Raw genomic sequence first — 17,626 nt, forward strand, 5'->3', positions numbered from 1 at the left:
TGTTTTTAGTGGCACATGAGGGAAAACAAGCATTGATACCTTTAAATGCCTGTCCCCACTGCCGACCAGAACTGTCAGTGCAGGTGTGAGAGATAAATCATCTCCATTAACTAAAACATCTGAGATCCTCAGCATTAAGGGCTGCAGCATTCTGCTGCATTTTATTTGATGACAGAATTCTCCCAGACCTCCAATGCCTACAAGAGAAATCCTTTGCTTGCATCCTAGGCTGCAGCCTGCACTGATCTTTACACAAACAGTACTTGAGAGCAGTTGCTTTTAATCCTAGATGTGATACTGAGTTAGTAACAAACACTTCTTCTGTGGAAATCTGGAGCCTGTTTGAAGAATCAGGCCAGCACCCGGGAATCTGAGTCTGTCTGGCTAGAAACACCCAGGCATTTTTAGAAGTGACTGCACTTTCCAGAACCAGGTCCCTGAAGAGAGCTTTAAATTGGACACTGCAAAAGAAGCAGCCCCAGCATCCCTGAATTCCTTTGAGAACATCGGGTTAAAAGCTTGGCTCAAAAGAGCTTCCCAGTAAATGCCAGGAGTTGGAGCTAAGGGCTTTTTCCTTAATCAGGACCAGACAAATTAAAATAAACACAGAAGACTGAATTTACACAACAAGTCATTCATTAAAGGCAGGGCAAAAGGGGGGAGGGAAGAGAGACAGAGTGAAATCCAGAGAGCCTCCAAAGGGGAGCAGATCCGAGTCAGGCTGTGCCAGGAGCCTCTTGGGAAAGGTGGCAGCGACAACATGAAAGTGTTATAACAACAGCCAGGATGATTGTCGGAAGTGAGGAATCCTTCATGCCAATCTGAAAGGAACAGAAAACTCTCGGTCCCCCTGAATGGGTCTGACCCATTTTTTCAGTGCTGTGGGGGCTGTTGGGGGAATCTGGTAAATGAAAGATAGGAAGTATAAAAAAATAGAGCCTCTTCTAACTGTAAAAATGCTTTAAGGTTACCTCAACTGTAAAAAAAAGCATCATCTTGAAAAGCAGAAGCCCCACAACTCCTGCTCCAGCTGCTTGTGCAAGTCTGGGGAATTTCAGACCAGGTTGGCAACACCTGGAATCTGAGAATCCCAAAATGGTTTGGGTTGGAAAGGATCTTAAAGCTCTTCCAGTGCCACCCCATTGCCATGGAGTGGGACACCTTCCACTGTTCCAGGCTGCTCCAAGCCCCATCCAGCCTGACCTTGGACATTTACAGGGATGGAGGGTCCATAACCTCTCTCCACAAGCTTCATCAGCCCCATAGTAAGAAACCTTTGCCTAGGTCTAACCTAAACCTTCCCTCTTCTGCCCAAGCCTGTTCCTGTTTTCCCCACAGGCAGGAGAATACTCAGATACTCCTTTGATTTTGGCAGGATGGGATAATCACTGGGGCAATTGTGACAATTACTGCTTTTCATCTGAAGCAGTCAGTGCCCAGCAGAGTTCAGGGCTGCACCAGCAGCTCCAAGGGAGCAGTGGCCAGAAACTGGGCCAGTAACAGAAAGGGTCTTCAAAAGGCTCTTAAGCAGCATCCATTCCCTAGGTCCCCATGGATTTAGCTACAGGCAATGTACACGATGCCATGGCTCCCACAGGAGATGTCACAGAAGTGGCAACATGATAGCCTGGAGCTGGCTGGAGCCTGCAGTCATTCCCACTTGTTCCTGGAACCTGCCAGGATTCTGGAGGAGGGCACTTGGACACAGCCCTCGAGTGCAGGAGAGCACAGCAGAGCTACACCAGGAGCAGGGTCGGGGAAGACTCTGTTCCGTGTGTTTCCTGTGTTCCCAATATGTGTTCCCTGTGTTCCCTGTGTTCCCAATGTGTGTTCCCTGTGTTCCCTGTGTGTGCTCCTTGTGTTCCCTGTGTGTGTTCCCTGTGTGTGTTCCCTGTGTTCCCTGTGTTCCCTGTGTGTGTTCCCTGTGTGTGTTCCCTGTGTTCCCTGTGTGTGTTCCCTGTGTGTGTTCCCTGTGTGTGCCCCCTGTGTGTGTTCCCTGTGTGTGTTCCTGTGTGTGTTCCCTGTGTGTGTTCCCTGTGTGTGTTCCCTGTGTGTGCCCCCTGTGTGTGTTCCCTGTGTGTGTTCCTGTGTGTGTTCCCTGTGTGTGCCCCCTGTGTGTGTTCCCTCTGCTCCCTGTGCTCCCCAGGGGACATCTGACCCTTGTCTCCACCTGCACATCACACCTGCCAGGCTGAACTGCAGCACTTGTCCAGGCTGGGTCACAGCCCTTTTCCCAGTGTTTTCATTCAGTGATTCATTTTGTTTTCCCCTTTTTAGTTCTTTCTTTCCTTTCTGCCATCCTGGGTTCACTCCTCACTTTTCCTGGGTTTGCTGTGCCCTCCTCTTGTCTGGTTTTACCCGCCTGACCCAGAACAGTGTGTCCCCCATCTGAGTGATGTCCCTCCATCCCTGCTGACCCCTGAGCAGCCCCCTGCCCTTCCCAGGGGCACAGCCACCACCAATTCCCAGAGCAGAGGGAGGGCAGTGCTTGGAGAGCTCAGCCTGTGGGGTTTCACCACATCACAACCCCCAGACTTTGTGTTTTGGAGTTGCTGCAAACAGAATTCCTGCAGTCTTGCTTTCTCTTCTGTTTGTTGCTCAGGGGGTTATCTGGTGCTCTTCATGGGAACACACACGTGAACTGAAATGTGTTTTCTTGTAAAACACATGCAAAATGCCTCTAAACCAGAACAAGTCAGCAGGGCCAAACCCCAGACTCTGAGTGTCTGGATGATCTCTGCCTGTGCTGGCCATCAGATTTTTTTTCCCACTTGGGTATTTTTGGGTGCTGGTCCCAGATCAGGGTTCCATGAAGCCTTTTGGGGTCATCAATTATCCCACACATCACAGCTGCCCTGTGACAATTTGGCTCTGCTGTCATAGGAAGTGACATTTTCAATCCAGAAGCTCTGTAGGTGCTGTTCAGCCAAACCTTTCTGGTCCTCACCACAACACAGAAGGTTTGGGATAGTTCAACAAGAGCCATAAAGTCGGCAAAACAGAGCCTAAACTCAGGAAATCCCCTGCTCCACCCCCTTGGCCAAGCGGGATCCAAATAGCAGAAAACAACTTGAGATAAATGTTTGTCAGAGTTTTCTGAAAACTTTCTAGCACTGCAGATTCTGCCTGCCTGGAGTAGATGGCTCTTTCTGGTGATTTCTTTTCCAAAAGCTCTTTCCCCTCCTCCTCGCTGAAACTTGTCCCAAAAAGAACACAGTGACCCAACCAGATATTCCCAGTACTTTAAGTCCTTTGCAATCTTCATGTCTCCCTCACAAGATCCCACATGCTGCACATTCCACCAGGGCAGTTATGGCACTCTGGGCTGTCCTTCCTCATCTGCACACAGGACACAGCAGAAGCTCCTGCAGAGATCCCTGCAGTTTGTGGCTCTTCCTACCGACATCCCAGGCCCTCAGCTGGAAATCAGGAACAGCCCCCTGTCCCTCCTGGTCCTGGCTGAGCTCAGCCTGGCTGTCCTGAGCTCTCCATTCTCCTCAGAACACAAACAGCAGCTCAATCTCCACAAGTGTCTTTGTTTTCCTGGATTTGTTCACAAATCTGCCTCATTCCACTTCTCAGAGTCCTTGAGTCCACTCCACTTGGCTCACAAATTCCTGGCCATTAACCCCAGCTCTTGTCAGGGCCATGTTCCCTCTCTGCCTTGTTTTGCTTTACTCATTCCTCAATTGGGAAAAAGCCTCCTGTCCATGAGACATTTCCAGTGGTGATCAAAGAGCAGAGCTGCTGCTGTTGGTGCTGCACACAATCCTAGTCAGTAAACACAAACCAGCCTTTAAATCTCTGATGTGAGGTGTGGGTCTCAAATCTCCTCTTTTCCCAGAGGTGGTAACAGAAAAATCCTTTTGCTTTGAGGACTTGATCTCACACCTTTCGTTTGCTGTCCCACTAGTGCCAGCTTCATTCATTTTTACATTCCAGTGAGGTCAGATCCTAGGGAATATGGGGAAATGCAGACACTGCCATCAGAAGCAGAGGGAGCTGATCGTCCCCATTTCCCAGCCAGATGCTTTGTCAGCCCCAGGATCAGGATCCAGCTCCCACTGCAGGGATGAGCAGAGCATGCAGGTCTATTAAGGACCCCTGGCAGTGGCAGCTTTGAGGGTCTGGTTTGGACAGAACCATGGATGTTTCAGAAGAGCTTTTTTGTGTTCCCAATGAATGCTGCAGGTTCTCCCCTGCAGTTCCTATTTCTATTTAACCAACCTTTCATTGTAATTCAGTTTTAGCTGCCTTTGTCAATTTGGGGATGAAGTGAGCAGAGCCTGAGCCACTCTCTGTGTGTGAAACAGGATCCAGGGCTTCATCCAGTGTTCATCGAGTCACTTCTCTGTGCTGTTCCCAGGAAAGACTGGAATGGCTCATCCTCTCTCCTGCCTTTGTCCAGGGAGAGGAGGCACTGCTGGCACTGCTCTAACCAGAGATGGGCACAGAGTGACTCAGAACAATGCTCCAGTGGTTGGGACATCAGCCTGAGCTTTGGAAGCCAATTCCTCACTCCTCCAGCCTTCCCGTGGCCTCTCCAGCAGAGCTCAGGGGGAAATGAATCCAATGGGTTCCCCTTTCTGGAATCTCTGGATGTATTTCCCATACCAGATGCATTTCCCATACTGGATGCATTTCCCATATTTTATGTATTTCCATACTGAATGTATTTCCCACACTGAATGCATTATTTCCCATACTGGATGCATTTCCCATATTTACTGTATTTCCTATACTGACTGGATGCATTTCCCATATCCCATCTCCAAACCCCTTCCCATGTTGTTATAACAGACACTAAGTGGGTGTGGAGGTTCTGCCTGCCCTGATTTACGCTGGGGATGCGCAGCAGCCTCGCATTGTGAAAATGTCATTTTTCATCTTTCTCTGGCTGGTTCCCGCTGTGCATCACTGAGGGCAGTGGAGAGGGTGGCAAGAGCCTGTTTGGAACACACTTGTTCTACTTGTTGGAATAAAAAAAGAGCTGCCACGGGGCTGATGCTTTCAGATCAGCTCCAAAGCACACAAATCCCAGGGATATAACAGAAAGGGAAATCTAGAAAGAGCCTCAGGCTTTTGTTCAACGAACCAGGGCAGGGAAAAGTGGCACAACAAAAGGGGAGCCCCTTTCAAGCCCAGCTCGTGAGGTGATTTGTAAAGCAGGAGAACAGCAGCAACTCAGGTCTCCTGGAATGAGCCAGAACAGGGACACTGAGGCTGTATTTCCCCATCAGGGATGTTCTCTGGTCAAGAGCAGCTAACAGGTTAAAAATGAACCCTTGGTGCAATGTGGTGCTGCAGTCCTTACAATTATCTCCAAATCCAGCCCCTTCAGGAAGCTCTGGGGCAGGAAGGCACCAGGCAGGGATATTGGCATCAGATTTACTGAGAGCTGCAGACAGTTCACTCATTCCTTTGGAAACATGTGGATTTTCAGGCTGTGCTGAGGGGGGAGAGCCTCCTGCACTGCTGGACCATGGAGTGGTTTGAGCCTTTGTGCCTCGCCAAGAAGTGATCGATAACAACATAAAATAAAATGAAAATGTTGTGGGTTGGCGAGGTTTAGAAATTTTTCCCATTATTATGTTAAGCTAGCCGGGATGGCTCTCCTATTAGCCTTAAGAGCTGGAGACAAAGGACTAGCTGAAGCAACCTGATGGCTCCATTAGGGAAAGGTGGAGTCCTGCTTTTGTTTTCAGCAAGTAAGAGGACACTGGGGGTAGGAGAACTCTACAGCTCACCGGCCGAACTCGAGGAGAGAGGTTCCTTTTCTCCTGTTGGGATCAGGCTTCTTGGATTTGGACTGCTAAAGCTTCCTGCTTCCTCTGAACAACTGGGAACTGGGACGCCCACGGTGAGCAGAGTTCCTTCCTCACCCTTTCTTCCACCTGGGGCGGTGAGGCCACCTGGCCCCCTTCCCTGCCCCTGCAGCAGCCGCAACTGAGAAGCCGCCCGCCCTGGTCCATCGGAGAGCCATCGGTGACTGAAAAAGGGACTGGGACTGAATTCCGTTCTGTTCTGTCATTGTTTTTTTTTCTTTCATATAGCTGATGCTGTTTTTGTTTGTCTTATAAATATATCAGTAAAGAACTGTTATTCCCAACCTATACCTTTTTTGTGCCTGAGAGTTCCTGAATTTCCTTTTCCTGGTAATACTGTCCCTTTAAACCGGGACAGAAAACTACACAAACTCTCCTCTATGGCCAGGTTGAATGGGGCTCTGAGCAACCTGGTCCAGTGAAGGGGCCCTGCCCACAGCAGGGGATTGTAATGGGATGATCCTTAAGGCCCCTTTGCACCCAAACCAGCTCTAGGGCTCTTTAACACAGGAATCGAATAAATGAGAATGGCAGAAAAAAAATATTGAAAGAAAATAAGTCCTGATTTGTAATTTCCTTGCGTGGGATTTGTTCCTTGGTCTGTCTCCGGCACTTCCATGGTCTCCTGTAATGTCAGGATTGATCCCTGTGGAAAACACAACCCCCAGCACGGGTTTCCTGCCTCACTGTCACACCACGGCCAGCCAGGGAGCAGCTTCAGATTCTCTGCGCAGCAGCAGGAGATCAAAGGGATTCCTTTAATCAGGAACAGGATCCACCAACAAACCCTTCCTGAACTATGTCTTCAGAACTCTCCTATGAGGTGTTGGCAGCATTTTGGAAGTCCTCTGTTATCATAATTCCACCAGCTGCTTTTGATCTGGAGCTTTGCAGTTTTCCCTGGAAGTCTTCCCCTGCCATGACCTTTGAGTTTGGCCTTGGGGCAGGTGGTGGGATCAGAAATCAAACCTTTGGCTATGGAATTTCTCTGATTAAAGCTCCCTGCTCCCTCTGATAAATCAGAGGGTTTGCAACACTGCCAAGACTGCTTTGATTTTTCCAAGGAATTCTCTTCAGTTCTTCACTTTGAGAGGGAACAGGGGATGATTAAGACAGAAAAAAACTACCTTGATCTGGACAGTATCAATGCTAGGCTCATGAAATCATGGAATCCCAGAATGGGTTGGGTTGGGTTGGGTTGGGTTGGAAGGGACCTTAAAGCCCATCCAGTTCCAAACACCTTCCGGGGCAGGGATACCTCCCACTGTCCCAGGCTGCTCCAGCCCCAGTGTCCAGCCTGGCCTTGGGCACTGCCAGGGATCCAGGGGCAGCCAGAGCTGCTCTGGGCACCCTGTGCCAGGGTCTGCCCACCCTGCCAGGGAACAATTCCCGCCCAATACCCCATCTATCCCTGCCCTCTGGCAGTGGGAAGCCATTCCCTGTGTCCTGTCCTTCCAGCCTTTATCCCAAGAGCCTCTTGAAGGCCCTTAAGGCTCTGGAAGGGGCTCTGAGCTCTCCCTGGAGATTCTCTTCTCCAAGTGAACACCCTCAGCTCTCCCACCCTGGCCCCACAGAGCTCCCCAAGGTTCGATTTCCACTTTAACTCCATAATTGTACTTCTGTCCTGCCCAGGCTGTGCTTTGAGTCCCCTGGAATAAACAGAGATCTTCAGGTTGCTCTCATTATCCCTGAGCTCCATTAATGCTCTGGCTGCTGCCAGACCTCTCACGGATGAAACACAGAATCTGTGTAGGAGGTTAAAAATATCTCCATTCATTATTTACTCCTTAGAGCAAGAACCCAATGCTTTGATGTGTGATTATAAATAAAAACACCACCAGAAACCCTGCCTGCCCACCCCTTCCCCTGCAGGAATATTTGCTCTTTGTCCTGCTCTCATCTCCTGTGAACTCTTCCAGCTCATCTCCTTTAAATATATATTTTAATTTTCTTTCAGTGCAAATCAACCTTTTCTGGAAATGCATTTCCAGTGGTGCATCCCCCTTTGCCTTGGCAGCCTTGGAGCTGCTCGGCTGTGACGGGGATCAAAACGAATTTTGTTGTTTATCCCAGCACTTACAGAGCTCACAGAATGCAAGTACAGATAATTCCATGTAGGTGGAAAACAAGGAGCATCATCATCACCCCACTGAAGTGTTCTGCCACTCCTTCTCAAAACAGAAACAAAGGAATCTTCATATCAGGCTGAGGGAATAAACACGTTCTCCTATATCTAAAGACAGAACTCCTTTAAGGTTGACCCAACTTATTTTCAATAAACATCTTCCCCTCCCCCAGCAGATCTAAACCCTTTCTTTAAAGAGAAACTCCTTGTGGGGGCTGTGGATTCCAGGGTTAGAGTTTCATGGGGAGCCAAGGGCTCATAATTCCCAGCGTGAGCAAAGTTTTAGGGATAAAGGGTGATGTTTGTTCACTAGAACATATCTTTGGAATGCCCCTGGATCCCTGGCAGTGTCCCAGGCCAGGTTGGACAGGCCTTGGAGCAGCCTGGCACAGTGGAAGGTGTCTCTGCTCATAGCAGGAGTGACACTGGATGGGCTTTGAGGTCCCCTCCAACCCAAACCATTCTGGGATTGTATTTTTCAGATAAATTACGATGAAGTGCTGAAAACAATCCCCCAGGGAGGGAGAAGGGACAGTCCCATCAGCTCCCCTCCAGGGAGGCATTCCCTCTTAGGACAGGCAGGGCCCATCCCCAAATCTGCTGAGCCCAGGGCAGCTCTGCTCTGCAGGGCACCAGACGGAGAATTTTCCATATGAGTCCCAATACCTGCTGCATTTCCAAGGAAAAGTTCAAAGATGCCTTGTGGAATCACCCAGCTCTGCAGGGGGAAAATAAAATCAACTCTTCTCTCAGGGTTAAAAATTTCAGGGACTAAATTGTGCAGAAACAAGGATGGAAATGTGTTTGTTTTGATAAATGCTGTGGGTTTGACTAGAAAAAAACACCTGCAAAACCCCTCCTGTGGCACTGAAGGCTCGGCTACAGCCGGAAATTTCTGTCATCAGCCATTAAATGTGAGTTCCACGAGGAGCTGGTGATAGTGTAGTGACAAGGAATTGTTTGTGTGTGCAGCAGGTGGATGGGGGGGAAACACTGCACGGAGCTTGGAAAGGGAAATGGGAAGGATGAACATGGATCTGACAGTGGTGGGAGATAAAAATGTACCAGGACCTACTCCCTGACAGCAAGAATAAGCTGGACCTGATGGATTTCCCATTTCAAGGCTCTGGAAGCTACACTTGGTGAGAGTGAGGGAAGAGGGTAGGGAGGAAGGAAGGGAGAGGAGAGGGGAGGGAAAGGGATCATTTGTCTGCTCCAGAATCCTGGCTTTAACAGAAATGTCTGCTTCAGGCAGCAGAAGGAGGGGGTTGGAGGCATTGCCTGTTACTCCCACCCCATGAGACTCCGCTTCTTTCACTGCACCCCAAATCATCAGTGGACACCCCTGTGGGAATCAGTTCTGGGATGCGAAGGGATGGTTCAGCACGCTGTGAGCCATTTTCTGTTACAGTGTAGCTGCACCATGGAAGTCAATGCAGAACCTCTGCACTGCCCCCCTCGTGTGAAAGTGTGAAAATTGCCAAGCCCAGCCCTAGGAGGACAAGGGCATCCACAGCCCCACCCCCGACCCCCAGGGAAATCAGGTCTGAGCGGCACAAAATGTGCTTTTTGTAGCAATTTGTGTTACAAGCCAGTGGCCAACTGTCCCTCACCTCTGGTGGGGAGGGGATGACCCAGACCTGCAGGATGGGATTGTCCCATCATTAATTCCCCATTGTTCAGACCCCCTCCTGGGCTGCTCTTCTTGTGCCAGCAATGGCAGCTCCACGTTCCAAAGGAGCCCAGAATCCTGCTCAGGGATGAAGTGAGCCAGGCAGGGCCCTGTGCTGCTCTAAGAACACTTTTATGTGGACATGGAGCAGAAATGCTCCCCCAAGGGATCAGCTGATGGATGTTGGGCTCCTTTCAGAGCACACAGGGGCTGAAGTTTCCTTGGATTTCAGTAAAAACCCTTAGCCAAGGGAAATGGGCTAAGGGATGGCAGGGCTGGGCTGCGCTGGGCTGTAGGATGAGGGACTGGCATGCAATGGGGACACAGGGTGAGGGGCTGGGGTGCCCTGGGCTGTAGGGTGAGGGACTGGGGTGCAATGGGGACTCAGGGTGAAGAGCTGGGGTGCCCTGGGGCTGTAGGGTGAGAGGCTGAGCTGCTGTGGGGACACGGGGTGAGGGGCTGTGGGGCCATAGGGTGAGGCTTTGGGGTGCTGACCCCATGCAGGGAAGTGAGAGCAGGATACAGATCTATACAGCATCACACGTCCCCTTTGCCTCCTGGCCCTGCTGTTCCCCCACCGTGTCTTTGTGTTGGATTTTTTTTTTTTAATTCTCCAAGAGTGTTGAACTTTATTCAGCAACAGAATAAGGGGCAAGAAGAAAGGATCCCTTTCAGGGTCTCTTTCAGCACAGCAAAGGCTCGGCAGAGCTCGGGCAGGGAGTGCCGTGAGTTCTGACAGCTCTGACCAGGGGCAGCACTGAGCACATGGAAACCATGGAATTGTGGAATGGGTTTGGGTTAGGGGGGATTCCAAAGCCCATCCAGTGTCACCCCCGCCATGGGCAGGGACATCTTGCACTGTCCCAGGCTGCTCCAAGCCCCAGTGTCCAACCTGGCCTTGGGCACTGCCAGGGATCCAGGGGCAGCCACAGCTGCTGGGGGCACCCTGTGCCAGGGCCTGCCCACCCGGCCAGGGAACAATTCCTGCCCAATATCCCATCCAGCCCTGCCCTGTGTCCTGTCCCATTCCACGTTAAAATGGCCCATCCCAGTGATCCATTGGGGAATTTCCTCCATGTCCAGCCCTGCAGCCCCACGCCAGCCCTGGGCTGGGGACAGAGCAAAGGGCTCAGCCCCAAACGTGGGGCTCGGGACAGAGCAAAGGGCTCAGCCCCAAATGTGGGGCTCGGGACAGAGCAAAGGGCTCAGCCTCAAACGTGGGGTCCCCCCGGGGCTGTGGCTGCACCCCACAAACCCCAGGCAGAATTTTGCCATCACCAGCACCTTCCAGCCAGGGACAAGCAGAGTCTCTCCCGGTGCTGGTGGATCCCGGGCAGCCCTGGATACCCACGGGGGCTGCAGAGCTCTGTGGGTGGCTTGAAGGGCTGTGCTGGGCTCGGGGCTGGGGGAAGTGGACCTGAAAGTGTTTCTGGTGAGCTCTGGAGCTCGGAGTGGGGTTTTGCCTGGGCTCAGAATTCCACAAAATCTGCCCGCGCTGTCACTGCTTTGCTGAGCCCCACGCTGCAGACAGGCCAGGGAGGTGGGAGAAACTCCAGACTGGCTGCCCTCCCCTCCAGCCCCCCAAACTGGGACAGACTGGGTGGAGCGGGCCGGGTCTGAACTGTGGGAGGGGACCTCGAATGTCCCCAAGGGCAGGGCCCGCAATCCCGGTCCTGGCACTGCCTCGCCCTCTCCACAGCCCCACGAGGGCCGATCTGTTCTGATCTGGTCTGGTCTGGTCTGACCGCGGAGGGGACGATGGAGAGTGGAGCTGCCGCACAGGTTGCCACAGCCCGGCCGGGGTGGCCAGCGCGGGGAGGGGTCCCCGTGCCCGTGGGTGGCACACGAGGGGTGTCCCCACGGGAACTACGCGCTTTGAAAGCCCCACACTTCCAAGAGCTGCACCTGGAAGTTCTCCTGGCAGAGCGGGGGGTTGTCGAAGGTCTCGCAGTGCTCCGTGTGTCCCCAGAGCAGGCTGGCGTCCAGGGACAGGGCTTGGCCTCCCCCTCCACCTGCAAGAGCGAGCGCAGGGTCGGGCCCGGCTGCCCCGGCCCCTCGCTCCCTGTCCCTTGTCCCGGCCTGGCCCCGCTCCGGGGCTGGGAGGGGCTCGGGCTGTTCCTGCGGGGGTTCCTGACCTGGGCAGGGACGCTCCGGCCCCGGGGTGCGAACCTCGCCAGGATTTGGGCTCTGGGGCTCCCCTTGGGGCTCTCGGAAGTTCCCTGGGCTGGAGGAAGCGGGGGCTGCCCTCGCCTCCCCGGACTTGAACCCGAGATCCCCAACCGGGAGCTCTTTGGGGAAAACTCGGGGTTTAACCCGGAGCGGGGCCCTCCCAGCGCGGCAGCGGCGGGTGCGAGCTGGGGAGGTACCGACATTCACGGATATCGATCCCCTATCGATACCGATCCCCCTTATGAATAACAATCACTTTCATGGATATCGACCCCCTTATCAATATCGATCCCCCTTACCGATACCGATCCCCGTTACCGATACCGCCCCCCCTTATTGATAACGACTCCCCTTACCGATAATGATCCCTGTTAGCGATATCGATGCCCTTATCGATACCGATTCCTCTTTATCGATACTGATCCTGTTCACGGGTATCGATCCCATTATCGATACCGATCCCCCTCATGAATAACAATCCCTTTCACGGGTATCGATTCCCCCTTATCGATACTGATCTCCCTTATCGATAACGATCCCTCTTACCGATATCGATCCCCCTTATTGATAACGATCCCCCTTACCAATAATGATACCTGTTAGCAATAATGATCCCCTTATCGATAACAATCCCTTTTACCGATAACAATCTCCCTTCAACAATAACGAGCCCTTTTATCGATAAGGATCTCCCCTCACCGATACTGATCCCCGTTACCGATACTGACCCCCCCTTATCGATACCGATCCCCCTTATCAATAACGATCCCCGTTACCAATACCGACCCCCCTTACCGATAACGATCCCGTCCCGGGAGCCAGACATGAACATGGAGGCGGTTTTGGAGGGCAGGAGGAAGTGCCTGACGGCCAGGAACGGGGACAGGCGGCCTCTCCTCTGCGGCGAGGGCACGGCGAGGTGGTTGGGGCTGGAGCTGCGGCTGTCCCGGGAGGGGCCGAGCCGGGCTTCGGGAGCGGGGGAAGGCGAGCGCGGCACGGCCTTGGCCAGCTCCGGCTTCTTGATGAACACCCACTCGTACCTCTCTGCCTCGGGGCGCACCTGGGCAGCGGGACACACCCGTGAGCCCTGACCCTGGGGCACCTCGCACCGCTGCGGGAAGATGCTGCTGCTGCTGCTGCTGCTGGGGGGCTGGGGCCGAGTGCTGCCTCCAGGTCTGCACCTGGGGCAGGGAAGGGACAGGGTGTCCTGGCAGGGCAGCAATGAAGGGACAGACCCAGCCATAACCCGTGACTTACAGTGAACACAAAGCACTCCCCTGTCCCAAAGAAGCCCGACGTGGCTCCACTCTTCTTCCTTTCGCTCCAGTCAGAGGAGAGAAACGCCCCACACACCTTGGGAGAGAGCACAGGGACCGTCAGGGGACAGGCCGGGAGCAGAGCCAGCCCCGGGAGTGCCGGGAATCACCCCGGGCTCAGCAGGGTAGGGGCTCTGCCCCATCCCCTGGGGAATGAGAGCCCCAAATCCTGCTGTGCCAGCTCCATCCTGCACTGCCCATCCCTGGTGCCCTACACTGAACCCACCCAGCCTTGGTGCCCAAGTCTGACCCTGCTGTGGACACCCCTGACCTGACCATGGCTGTGGTGCCCTACTGAGGGCTGGGAACTCCTCCTGCCTGTCCTTGGCACAGCCAAAGGATAACAGGAGCTAAAACCTGTAGGAAACAAGGTTTTCTAGGTCACCTGCCCGTGTCTGCACGAGTCCCTGGGGGTGGCAGGTGTTTATCTCCACCCCACCCTGAATGTTAGCCTGGGGACATCAGCACTGCTGGGCAGTAAATCTTTGGGAAGGCCTGAACAATACACAGAACTTACCTCCACAGTGGGATGCAGAGTGAGAGATAAATTAGGGATTTATGAAACACTCAGAGTCTCTGGGAAGAGCCCTGGCTCAGAGGCCTTTGCAGTTATTTCAGTAGGAACTGTCCTTATTTCTCCTCCATTTCCCTTGTGTGGCTGCTCTTGCAGTCAGAGACAGAACCTGGCCTATAGTGCTTTGAAAGCAAGTCCTGGCTCAGACAAAGCATCTGCTGACTTCAGGAGAGTCTGCTCAGCAAGGACCCATGAGTCAGTCTGTATTTGCAATTCAAGTCTCACTGGTGGCCTCTCTCCCCCTCACCCACTCCTCCTGTTCCCCCAGCACCCCCGGCTGAGGTGTGTGCTGGTGGCCAGAGGTGCAGTTTGTTCTGTCCTGGGAGCTGGGACAGGCTCGGGGTGGGGTAGGACAGGGACCACACAGCCCATGGGTGCTCCAAAAGAAGAGCCTGTGGGGTCACCCACCCTGTCCCCTCCCCAGCCCTGCCTGGGAAACACTCACCTCCCCCTCGGTGGTTTTGATGAGTAGCACCGTGGGTTCGTAGCCTTCACAGCACGTGTAGAACCTGCAGAGATGGACAAGGGGTGGGCTCAGGGGGAGCTGGAGCCCTGGGCAGGGTGTGCTGGCCGTCTCTGGCCACTCACAGCGCGCCTGGCACAGTGTGGGACACGGGGACATCCCTGCCTGGCACATCCACAGGACTCTGTGTGCCCGGGCAGTGCCCGGGCGTTGGTGGCCATCGGGCCCAGGCTCTGCCCTATCCCCTAAGCCACACTCAGGACCCTGAACAGAGCCAGGAGGGTCCCCAGCAGCCCCAGAGGTACCCCAGGTCACTTGTGTTGCTCCTTTCTCCACCACCCACCACCAAGCCCTGCCCGTGTCTCCCCATGTGCCCGACCTGCCCGGCCCCGCTGGGCAGGTGAGGCTTCACCTCTGCAGGCTGCAGCCGTCCTCGGAGGTGGAGAAGAGCAGCAGCGGGGGGAAGAGCGAGAAGCGCTCGGGGATCCAGGACCAGACCAGGCGCATCTCCTGTGCCGTGACAATGCTGGAGCTGAAGTTCTGCATGTCCACAGCCAGGTGGAAGGACGGCCTGCGAGGGGAGGGACATCAGGCTGGGCTGCGGGGCCCCTCTGCTTTTCGGGGCACCGCCCCCTGCAGCAGGTCCTGTCCTGCTCTTTGCACTGTGAGCTCTCTGCCAGCATCCCCAGCTCAGCTGTGCCCTGTCCCCTGACGGGTCCCCAGCTCTGCTGTGCCCTGTCCACTGTCAGGGTCCCCAGTTCTGCTGTGCCATGTCCCCTGACGGGGTCCCTGTCTCTACTGTGTCCTGTTCCCTGACAGGGTTCCTGTCTCTACTGTGCCCTGTCCCCTGACAGGGTCCCCAGCTCTGGCTATGCCCTGTCCCCTGACAGGGTCCCCAGCTCCGGCTGTGCCCTGTCCCATGACAGGGTCCCCAGCTCTGGCTATGCCCTGTCCCCTGACAGGGTCCCCAGCTCCGGCTGTGCCCTGTCCCATGACAGGGTCCCCAGCTCTGGCTATGCCCTGTCCCCTGACGGGTCCCCAGCTCTGCTGTGCCCTGTCCACTGTCAGGGTCCCCAGCTCTGCTGTGCCATGTCCCCTGACGGGGTCCCTGTCTCTACTGTACCCTGTCCCCTGACAGGGTCCCCAGCTCTGGCTGTGCTCTGTCCCCTGACAGGGTCCCCCAGGGGCTGGGAGGGTTCAGCACAGCCCTGGCTGTGGGAGGTGCCTGCAGCTCCCCCCGGGTGTTCTCCACAGGAACTCCCATTTTGCCTGCTCAGCCCTCAGAGCTGGGGAATGCAGAGCTCTCCTCACCTTTTCTGCACCACGGTGATGCCCCTCTCCATCAACGCCTTCCTGTTGGCCATCTGCAGAAGCCAGATCTCCTTGCGGGAGAACAGGCGGATGCCAAAGGCTCTCTCCAGGAGTTTGTCCACAGACATGTGCTGGGCGATGTTCCTCACGAAAGCCTGCAGCTCTGCCTTGATGTCAGAGCCCTGCAGCCCGGCCGGGGCCACCGAGAGCCGGAACTGCTTGAGCAGGGCCAGGGCGATGCGGTACAGCACCTTCTGGCCCTCCAGCAGGAACATGTCCAGCACCCGCACGGCGTAGCCGAAGGGCAGCCCGGGGAAGAGCCACGACAGCCACTCCGAGTAGACCTCGAGGACGTTCTCGGCGGCGCTGGCTATGAGCTTGTGGGCTGCCGGGCAGTGCTTGTTGGCCAGGTCCCCAAAGGTCATGCAGGAGGCCTGGTGGGCCAGGAAGGACTGGTCGATGTAGCCGGCGTGGGGAGCGTTGCTGGCGATGAGGCGAGAGACGCTCTCGAAGCACTGCGCCTCGTCCTCGCTGTAGTGCAGCAGCAGCGCCGCCAGCGCGGGCAGGAGGGGGCTGTGCGTGATGTCGGGGAACAGGGTGCCCACGCAGATGAGGATCTTCTTCAGGGCCGTGACCCCGTGCGGGTTGAGGCAGTAGGTGGGCATGGGGCAGCCCTCCAGGAACTCGGGCAGAGGGTGGGAGCTCACGCTGGGCTTCCCGAAGAGCCGGCCGGCCACGTCCCTGTACACGAGCGCGTCGGGGGTGACGAGGCGGCAGGGGACCCGCTGGATGAGCCGGGGGTAGAGCCGGGCCCGGCCCGCGTGGCTCCAGCCCCAGCAGCCTTCCCTCGCCAGCCTCTTCAGCTCCTTCGGGGGCCTGTCCAGCACGTCCCGCGGGATCTGCGCCGCCTGCTGCGGCTCCGGCATCTTGTCCCAGTCCACGAACTGCCCGCAGCCCAGGCAGGAGGAGGTGTCGATGTCCCAGGTGTCAGCCTCGGACGTGACCACGATGGTGATCGGGGATGAGCCAAGAACCTCTGTAGGACAAAGAGCTTTTATTGACCATCTTTCACTGCCCCACCAGCAGGGTTTCACCCTGACTGAGGGTGTTCCGGTCTCCCAGCCACGTCCCGGGTTTCTTTGTTCTCCCCTAAAAAGGGAAGGGTTAGAGGCTTTGCCCTGTCCCGCTCCCATCAGCTCAGGGCCCTGGAGAAGTGTGGGGCCAGGTCCCAGCTGGGTATCAGGATTTCTTCTCACACCGTGAGGGGCTTTTCAGCCTTTCAAAAGCTCACGGCCCCGAGGCAGGGCTCGGGCAGCGCCAGCCCGGCGCTGCGAAGAGCAGAGTCTGAGCTCCTCCTAGAGAGACGGGAGCGGCATTTCCTGGGGCTGCGGGAGAGCTCGGTCCGAGCGATCCCTCCACGGGGCACGGGAGATATCCCCGCGTGGGTGAGCTCTGCTGGGCACTGATTACCGCGCAGGGATCGAGCCAATTAGCGCACTCATTAACTCTCGGATGTTTTTATCGTGGCTGTGCTCAGTTGCTGGGGGAGTCAAGGATGGATTCTCACTGAGCCAAGGGGACACGGGGGGACAGCACGTGCTGGTACATCGGGACGGTCCTGACGCCCTGGCTGGGTCCGGCTCTGGCTCTTGCTCTCCAGCTCAGTTTGGCGCTTGCCCAAGGCCAGCAGGAGCAGCGGGTCGGGCTCAGTTTGATTCGGGGTTCAGATGTTGGATGCGGTGGCTCGGCCCGACGCCCTGTCCTGAACACAGCCTGACCCCAGCACAGTCACGGGGGCTCCTGGGCACAGAAACCAGGCTGAGACAACACCGGGGGTGAATCAGGGGCTGTTTGTACCCCGCGATCCCCAAATTCACCTCGTCCTCTCCCCAGGGTGTCGCCCTGCCCGGCTACCGAACAGCATCAGCCCGAGCCCGCCCGACCGCCGGTGCCCCGGCCCCGGGTGCCGAATGGAAGCTCCAGCTCGGGGCAGGAATTTGGGTCTGCCCCAGCCCCTGTGCTCCCCCGGACGTGTCCGGCACGGGCGGGCCCCGCTCGGCGCACTCACCTTGCCCGGTGCCCGTGTCCTCGCCCGCGGCCGGCTCGGCCATGGGGAAGGCGGCGGCCGCGCCCCCGGGGGAGCGGGGCAGGCTGAGCCCCACCTGCAGCAT

The 17,626-nt window shown here is 55.6% G+C and overlaps 1 protein-coding gene across 1 annotated transcript; it reads right to left on the reverse strand.

Moving 5' to 3' along the window:
• Positions 1-11,356: 11,356 nt before the first annotated feature.
• LOC117005479 (TBC1 domain family member 24-like) lies at positions 11,357-17,626 on the reverse strand. The gene is made up of 7 exons (XM_033077118.1): positions 17,524-17,626; positions 15,456-16,491; positions 14,557-14,715; positions 14,127-14,190; positions 13,049-13,144; positions 12,587-12,851; positions 11,357-11,634 (listed from the first exon to the last, which is right to left on the reverse strand). The coding sequence occupies exons 1-7, from the start codon at positions 17,624-17,626 to the stop codon at positions 11,489-11,491; spliced, it is 1,869 nt and encodes a 622-aa protein (XP_032933009.1). The 3' UTR covers positions 11,357-11,488.

The sequence above is a fragment of the Catharus ustulatus genome, chromosome 20 (genome assembly GCF_009819885.2).
Source record: "Catharus ustulatus isolate bCatUst1 chromosome 20, bCatUst1.pri.v2, whole genome shotgun sequence".
Lineage (NCBI taxonomy): Eukaryota > Metazoa > Chordata > Aves > Passeriformes > Turdidae > Catharus > Catharus ustulatus.

Coding starts and splice junctions, on each gene's coding strand:
- LOC117005479 (XM_033077118.1), bottom strand. CDS start 17,626: ATGCTGCAGGTGGGGCTCAGCCTGCCCCGCTCCCCCGGGGGCGCGGCC. Junction 16,492..17,523: donor GGACACGGGCACCGGGCAAG/GTGAGTGCGCCG, acceptor TTTGTCCTACAG/AGGTTCTTGGCTCATCCCCG. Junction 13,145..14,126: donor TCAAAACCACCGAGGGGGAG/GTGAGTGTTTCC, acceptor CTCTCTCCCAAG/GTGTGTGGGGCGTTTCTCTC.